Source organism: Pseudorasbora parva, chromosome 10 (assembly GCF_024679245.1).
Source record: "Pseudorasbora parva isolate DD20220531a chromosome 10, ASM2467924v1, whole genome shotgun sequence".
Classification (NCBI taxonomy): Eukaryota; Metazoa; Chordata; class Actinopteri; order Cypriniformes; family Gobionidae; genus Pseudorasbora; species Pseudorasbora parva.
In genome coordinates, this window is record NC_090181.1 from 14,886,773 (window position 1) to 14,895,610 (window position 8,838).

At 36.2% G+C, this 8,838-nt stretch overlaps 1 protein-coding gene across 2 annotated transcripts; it reads right to left on the reverse strand.

The window, feature by feature from the left end:
• Positions 1–273: 273 nt before the first annotated feature.
• vsx2 (visual system homeobox 2) lies at positions 274–7,415 on the reverse strand. Of its 2 annotated transcripts, none has more exons than XM_067454556.1 (5): positions 6,704–7,415; positions 6,237–6,321; positions 5,406–5,529; positions 2,637–2,817; positions 274–1,177 (listed from the first exon to the last, which is right to left on the reverse strand). In XM_067454556.1, the coding sequence occupies exons 1-5, from the start codon at positions 7,119–7,121 to the stop codon at positions 867–869; spliced, it is 1,119 nt and encodes a 372-aa protein (XP_067310657.1). In that variant the 5' UTR covers positions 7,122–7,415; the 3' UTR covers positions 274–866. The 2 variants fall into 2 exon arrangements, with proteins under 2 accessions (XP_067310657.1, XP_067310656.1); XM_067454555.1 differs by having other exon boundaries at positions 274–1,240.
• Between the last annotated feature and the right edge of the window lie 1,423 nt (positions 7,416–8,838).

Consider the following 8,838-nt stretch of genomic DNA (forward strand, 5'->3'; position numbering starts at 1 on the left):
TCAGCGAGAGCACCTTATCTAGGGCTGTTTTCATGCTTTCTCCCATATGTCTGTTATGCATCAGTCCTGCTGTTTAATCTGCCCAGATTGAGGCCTCTCAGCTGTGTCGGATTACACTCAGTGACACAGAACCGTTTGGGCTACGTATAAATGATTGGTACTCCAGGCTTGATAGAGCGAAAACATTGCAAAATGAAACAAAGAAGTACTGCATTATTAGTGTCATTTATGACATGCCATTTAACTGATGGTAAATGTAAAAAAATGAGTTCGTTAAAATGCGTTCTCCTTTAATTACGATTTAAAACACAGTTGATGTAAAACAGTTTAGCATTGTTCATCCTTTTTTTCTTATAATTTGTATCGCATTTTACATTTTACGAAAAAAGCACATAATAAGACTACAGTACATTGATGTATAGTTCAAACATTACTGTAGCAGGCTATCTTAATTTACAATATATACAGCAATACACTCTATTACAACTTTTAACCACTGAGAGTTTGATCGGGTTCTGTACAAAATGAAAATGAAAAGGCAGGTCTTGGACGCTGCCAACATAGTTATCTTTTGATGATAAAGGGGCCCTATACTTTACAGTATTCATAAGAGTCTGGAATTTTTGTAGGCCTATATTAAAAAAAACACTCTATCAATCACTGGCATGATGGACTGATGCTGCTATCAAAATACTGGACATTTTAAGTGGTTTTGCTAATGTAAAAATGCAGAGGAACATTGAGAATCAAAAGTCCAGTGTTATCAGGGAAACAGTGCAGGAATACGAGGAAGAGAAATTAGCCCGGATATTTTCACACCAATCCTATTTTATGGCATTATGAAGAGATGAGTTACAGTGCATAATCTAAGAACTCTTTTCCTCTTCTTTCGCGTCTAACTGTTCGCTGGACTTCTCCTCCGTCACCGACGTCTCCATTTTGTGCTCTAGTCTCTCGGAGGAAACTGTTCCCAGCACTTTGGCACTGTGCTCCTGTGCTTTTGCCCTGAGAACTGCAATACTGTTCTCCCTCAGTTCCTCTTTGGACATAGGTGACTCTGTCCTCCTTTCCTCAGCCTCGGTCTCATCCGGCTTGGGATTGGTCGGTTTCATCTGAGTGACATCTGACTTCTCGTTTGGTTGGACTGCAGCAGTCTCCATGGACTTCTTGTGCATCCCTGCAAAGAATGGTGGGTATTCGTGTTTAGAAAAGCAGCTGGTGGTAGGAAAACCATCTTGCACTGGAAATAGCAAGAGACAGATTTTAGATTTAGTAACAGCGTATGACTAATCTGAGCCATGAGTCACGAATCGCATCAAAAATAAATGGATGATAAGAAAAAATATGATTAATAAAAACTACAATAATATTCCATTTGTAGCTTGTTATTATAATTTAATAATTAATATAGTAAATGCTTAGTATTTTATTTTAAATATTAAAATAGCAAGCTTACAGTGACTTCAATTTTTTGCTGTCTTAATGCTTTCAAAAGTGACCCTGGACCACAACACCAGTCACATGGTATATTTGTGACAATAGCCAACAATACATCATATGGTTCAAAATGATTAATTTTTTATGCCAAAAATCATTAAGATATTAAGTAAAGATCATGTTCCATGAGGATATTTTAGACATTTCCCACCGTAAACATATCAAAGATGTTTTATTAGGAGTAACATGCATTGCTAAGAACCTCATTTGGACTTGAAAGGTGATTTTCTCACACTTTTTTTCTCAGATTTTCAAAGTAGTATCTCGACCGAATATCCTAACAAACCATACATCAATGTAGCGCTTAAATAAGCGCTGTCATATGTCTTAAATATGACTGTCATATTTATACATCGAAAGCTGACTAAATAGTCAGCTTTCGATGTATAAATATACATATATTTGATGTATAAATCTCAATTTCAAAAATTTGACCCGTATGACTGGTTTTGTCGTCTGGGGTCACAAATTATTCTAGGCTTATCAAATATAAGGATCAGCACGTTATCAGTACAAGTTGTGGAGGCAATGTTATCTTATTTTTGCAACACAGATTTGTATTGTGTGTGTGTGTTGTTGTATTACTTTATTTCATGCATTGTCTGTTTTTTTATTTGGACCCTCAGTCTGTAATAAAGTTTGATGATGATGATGATGATGATGATGATGAAACAATTTAACTATAGTAAAACGTTTTGTTTTTATATTGTAATAAAGCAAATTGTTGCTTTAAAATTGCTTAATACAAGTTAAAAAATATTGAGCTATTTGCTTGGGTAATTTACTTGCTAAAATTTTTACATTTAAATTATTGACTGAGAAAATTATTGTAAATGTAATCAAACTGCTTAATTTATAGAAGTTTCAAATTGAAAATGCATGTACATGGTTAGGCAATTTTGCATATTAGAGATATGATTGATGCATAGAGTTCATGCATAATGTTGAAATTCAGCAGGGCTGGGTGACAAATGAAACAGGAGACTATTCAGAGTTTAAGCAAGGAGAAAGGACTAAAGATTTATAAAAGAGGCTGTATAAAACTTTTTTTAAATGATGTCATTACTTGGTATGATGATGGTGAGTTATAAAGGTCAATTAAAATGAAAATAAATCAGTCTTAATCTGCTCTGGCATACCTAGAAGCCAGGGGGCACAGGAGTCCATGATGCCATCTTTAGCAGACTTCAGTATGGACTCGGGCAGCGGGATGGAATGACGCACCATTGCACCGTAGAGCCCGTACTCCGCCATCACGCTGCTACGACCCCAACACTTCTCCCGCTTTCTCCACTTGGCTCTCCGATTTTGGAACCACACCTGTCCACAAATAAATGTGATTTGCGTATTGTTTATTATTAAAGACGGCCAGAAAGTCTAGTCTAGCCTAGGCTATAGCCTAGCTATATAGGCAACACATATTTGGCGGAAGAAATAGCCTACAGACATTCATTTGGAAAAGATTAACAGTAAAATATGAGGCTGTCAGCATTAAATGTTTTGGGGTATTTTAACAAATAGCATACGTAATTTAAATATCCTTTCCAAAATGTGCAAATGAAAAAAAAAGGCTGATTGTTATAATTTAACCAAAGGGTAGGCTACCAACTGACTATCTATCACCTATTGCTATAGCCTAGTCATGGGCCTGTTACATTATAGAGCAAACAGTTTAGGCAGACACCTTCTCAGGCTAAACGACACGACGCGTAAAGTGCCTGCAGTTCAGTTCTGTCACGACGCGACGCGAACGCAGGGTGATCAGCAGTTAACCAGCAATTGCCCTTCACTAATTCTAGCTGCTAGCAGAGCTGACAGGGGGAGAGGGAGGAGGAGGAGGAGGAGGAGGAGGAGGGGCTGTCGGGTCCAGAGAGGCCAGACATTGGATAAGAAATTATCAAAACCATTTTCCAATCTTTTCTGGTAATGCCGATGATGATAGCCCTCATTTCATGCACGATACTTTTTGAGTTGAAATTGGTTATCGGGCACTCAAAAGAAAGCGGGTGGAGACAGCGATGAGAGACGACCCCAAGGGCACGCAGAAGCTGATTGAAAAATAAGTTAATTTCGAGCCCAATCGATGGTGGACAGGCGGGCAAATATCACGGGAAATTAAACGAGCAGGACCCAAGAGAGCAGCGCCATTGACCCGTGCTAATAAATTCAATGTAGTTATTTCATTTGAACTCCCCACATCTCGCCACATCCCTTCCCTTGGAACACGGCGGGCCTTTCTCATTTAACTAATTACACTCGATGAGAAAATTAGATGTTAATTTTACTTTGGATTGAAATAGAATTATTTATTTATTTCCTTATTATTTATTCACTGAGAGGCACCGTAATGAGAAGGAAATTAAAAGGCGTGCCAGCAGATGGATGGTTCAGGTCACACAGTAATCTTCTTCCGCCTTGATTGCTTGATTAGGTCGTTAGCGCCCCCCCCCCCCCCCCCTCTCTCTCTCACACACACACGCGCGCGCGCGCACGCACACTCCTCCCACAGAGCAAATTGTTTCACATCCAACTGAGACTGATGAGATATTATCTGTTCGAGTGTGATGCTGGGCTTGATCGATATAGTCCGAGTGCGAATTGTACAATGACTTTTAGGGTGGTCACTGGTCGACTATTTTAAAGGGATTTCGAAGGGGGGTTTATTCTTCTTCTTTTTTAAACGTCTTCCAAATTATTATAGCCTATAAATAGTCTATTAAAGGTCATTTTCGGTCTGTTAAAACTGTTTGGGATATGTACATTTTAAATAAATAGATAGCCTACGAGGATAACCTATAGCTAGTATTTGCCATAGCCTACTTTATCAACTTACCTTAAACTGAACTTAAAAAACAGAAACGTTTGAAAACCCCCTTTGAAACATAAGAAATAATAACTTTCTAAAAATATAGGTTCCTTATTAGTTCAATAAATAACATTCAACATCAATGGAACCCTTTCATTTAACAAAAGGTTCTTTATAGATTTTTCAGATTTTTGAAATGTTCTTCACACTAGGAAACAAATGGTTCCGAGCTTTTTAAGAGTGCAGCATGCATGGGCTAATTAAAGTGCTATAACTCCATAATTCGCACCATTGCTTATCTCAATAAAACTTCCACAAACCACCGATTAACTACACGCAATACAAACAAACGGAAAAGATACTTCAGGCAAAATTTCCTCATATTTTTCCCTACTGGCAGAACCTCCTGGAGAGGTCAGTTCTCTGAGGAACCAACAAGTTCCTGCACGAACTCTTAACACTGATGCATCAACAATAGGTCATGCGAGGAAAGGTTTTGAGGCACTTCAAATTTGCTTTAAACAGGCCCACAAAACAGCATATCCAAAAACATCTTCAAAAAGGGCATCTCTGAAGGAATCTGAGGTATCTTAATTTCATAGCATGTAAAATAATAGATAGGCTATTTAGCAAAATATTAATTTATTTATCAGTCATATTTGTGCTCAATTTCTGCATTTTTAAGTGTAAAGTTTACACTGAAAGCAGCCTAATTTAAAACAACACGTCGATACCTATAATTGTGATATTGATGTGAAAATAGGAAATGCATCAAATCATTTAGCTAAAGAAAGAAATTGCGTAATTGCGAGGAATTTTACAGAACAACAAATCTTATATATATATATATATATATATATATATAGGAAAACAGTCAAATAATAATATAATGACAAATAGCCTATAACAGCTATTTTAAACAGCTATTCAAATAGCCTATAACAGCTCAAATAACATAACAGAAAAAGGATAACACGCCCGCAGAGAGCAACAATTAGCTACAAATCTGGCTTTTATTTAGGCTAATAAATAGAAGCGCGTTCGATGATTGTCGTTTCCGTACATTTTCATTTAATTCAAACGGCGAGTGTTCGTTCCTCACCTGTATTCTGTCCTCGGGCAGCTCGGTTTTCATGGCCAGCATTTCTCTGGCGTACACATCCGGATAATGAGCCTCGTTAAAAGCCTTCTCCAGTTCTTCCAGCTGGTAAGATGTAAATATTGTTCTACAAAAGAACAATATTCAATGTCATGGGAAATCAATACAGAAACATAACGCATAAATTGTATTTAAATAAGGTTACTCAAATCGAGTTGACCAATGTCGAGTAGCCTAGCCTACATGTTTTCTTGTAGTAGCTAGCGTTTTAAAAGAAAGAACATAACAATTGTGTGTATTAGCCTAATTCGTTTATTTATTTTGTTTAAATATTGAAAAAAGCATATTGAAAAAAATAATTCTAGATATTAGTCCATTGAAATTGTAGCTGCAGATGTTTAAAAATAAACTATAACTTTTACACACAAAAAAATACAAATCACAACGATAGTGTTATAGCCTATTATTATTATTATTATTATTATTATTAGCCTATTATTATTATTATTATTATTATTATTATTATTATTATTAGCTATTATGAATAAAAATAGATAGTTCCTTATAAAACCATCGAACATTTAATTAACTCGTAACGAAAAAAACATAATTAACTCGTTACGAAAAAACAAAACAAAACATAATTAGCTCCCAAAAAGCGAATTTATTATTTTCTAGTTGGTATGAATTCTATCCAAACCATCGAGACAAACGTTTTAGAGAAGGAAAATAATTTTACACGTTCCTGTTTCGGATATTTAGTTTCGAAGACCAAAGAAATAACGCTAAAGATTACTGTCATTTTACTTTCATTGTTAGTATCGTTCAGCCTACCTGTGTCGTCTCTTTTTTCTCTTCTTGCTCTGGCTCAGTGAAGACTTTGATATTTTCCTTTCACTCGAAGAGGCATCCTCTGAATCTGTAACATCGGAGAAAGTGTTAGGCTATTCAAAATGGCTGAGACATTTTAAAACTGTAAAATATTTTATAGCCACTCATAGCTCTTTTAGGCCCGTATTTAAAAAACGTAGGCCTGTTTCACGTTTTTGACCATGATGATAATCACTTGAAATTTGGAGGAAAATATAATAGCAACAATAGCAATAATAGCAACATCCAAAAATAGTATTTAGGCTATTATTAAGGCTATTATTATTGTTGTTATTATTTTTATTAGCTATTATTATTATTAAGGCCTTTCCCCCTTGATAGGGCACTAAAACAGCAATAAGAATTTGGGCATTTGACTTACAAGAACAAATCCCGAGCGGGATTTAAAAGTCAATTTGGCAGGCCTATACCTGAGCTGGCAGACTGGTTATTTTCCAGCGGGCCCACTGTCCTGTTGAGCGGCTGTAGATGGACGTTTTGCGCGTCTGACAGCACCTCAAGAAACGCGGGCTGGCTGTAGAACGAGGGAATACCTCCGTGGCCAATTAAGCCCATCCCGACCCCAACACCAATACCAGCCGGACCGAGCATCGACCTGCTGGCTAGAAGGTGCGCCCCGGCAGGGAACGAGTCCAGTGTGCTCCGCGGAGCCGATGACGGCTCTTTATTTAGTCCCAGGATCTCCTGGATGCCGAAGCCCGTGCATTTGGGCGGATGTGTGCTGCTGCTCTTTGACAGATGTGGATTATTTCCCCCGTTCGCTGCGGCGCACACCGATTTTGATTTGTTCAAACTTTCCGACAAAACAGCCCCATCCTTTCCTGTCATGGTGCCTCTGAGACTATTCCCTTCTTCACACACGAGTCGGTCCCTTGTGCACAGGCATCCACGGCGCAATACGCATGATCCCTCTAGAAATTCTCCTTTTATCCAACAGGTCCTTCCCAACAAGGGTCAAAACTCAACAGCCAATCAGCGGCGAGTAAGTGATTTAGAATTCCAGAGGATACAGGATGCTGCTCTCCCCGTTTGCTATGCATGATATCATTTCATTCAAATCACATTTTGCTTGCAATTATGTGTTAATCAGACATTTAACCAACAGTTGCACATTATATATATATATATATATATATATATATATATATATATATATATATATATATATATATATATATATAAATCACTCGTAATAGGCTAACAATAATATAGGCTAATCTTCGATACCTACTCAAATGTTTCTGTTTGCGTGTCTATTGTTAACGGCTTTAGGAATCTGTTTTAGGTGTATTTAGATGATTAACAAAGGAAATACACAGATGTCTGAAATCAAAAGGACACATGGACAACGGAATCGCAGCCTAGCACACATTAAAGTCGTCCGCAATAGCATTATAATTTCAACGCCTGCAAATCATATAATGTATTAAATGATCTACTGTTACAAAAACAAGTAACATTTTATAATAATGCATTTTATAATAATCTTTATAAAACTATAATATAATAATATAGGCTATATTATAATAGGCTTATACAACTAATATAATCATAAAAGATCGAATGTATCTATTGGGATAGATTGTTTAGATTTAAAGTAGCCTATACTCCTGTTGCAAATATTAAAGGGTTCAACCAAGAGTTCAGGCTAGAACGTGCGAGGATTTATAATTCCTGTAAATATTCCTTCTTTGCAACAGCAAAAATCCCTTCTAGGTTTAAAATAAAAGGCTTATAATGGACACATTTTAGCAACACATCCAGTAAAATAAATAAAAATTATATACAGGCCTATATATATATATATATATATATATATATATATATATATATATACACACACACACACACACACACACACACACACACACACACACACAAGATTTATATATTCATGAAGAGCTTTTTTTTTAGGAAATAGTAATAAGTTAAAGGTAATTTTTTTTCTTTCTAGAAAATCAGCTTTTTCATGAGGCGATTTAAAAATTTTCAACTTCAACCCCCCCCCCCCCCCCACTAATCGAAAACCTGTTATAGAGTAGGCTATTATAGAAAATGTGCAATTCAGCATTTATTAATCTTCATCTCATACCAAATATAAAAATTGCCCACTGACCAAAATATGGACTCATCATTCATGCACTTACAGAGGTCATGATCACATCACTATAACTGTAAAATTCAGCATGACAAGAAATTCTGAGAAATCAGCTTAATACAGGCTAATGTACAGCATGACCTGACTTAATTGTAGAATATTACATTGATATTTAATTAATCTTGGTCAATCATAAGCAGAAGGCCAGAAAATGGGTGTCCGATATTATGTCCACAATATATGCTTATCTAAAAATGTGCAAAGATGTGTTTTAGTGCGAAAAAAATCTTCCATTATTTTTCATTGTTTTCGATGCATAGCTGTATGTAAAACTGCTGTACCGATCTGAACAGACTGCGAAATATAGCTTATTCTAATTACATCCAAGTTTCTTTAATACACCGAGGTCTAATCAGCTATTACTAAATTACAGTGGGATTTTGATTC

Excerpts from the sequence above, each read along its gene's own strand:
- vsx2 (XM_067454555.1), bottom strand. The coding sequence starts at position 7,121 with ATGACAGGAAAGGATGGGGCTGTTTTGTCGGAAAGTTTGAACAAATCA. Across the intron at positions 6,322-6,703 it reads TAACCAGTCTGCCAGCTCAG|ATTCAGAGGATGCCTCTTCG; the intron begins GTATAGGCCTGC and ends CCGATGTTACAG. Across the intron at positions 5,530-6,236 it reads AGAAAAAAGAGACGACACAG|AACAATATTTACATCTTACC; the intron begins GTAGGCTGAACG and ends GTTCTTTTGTAG.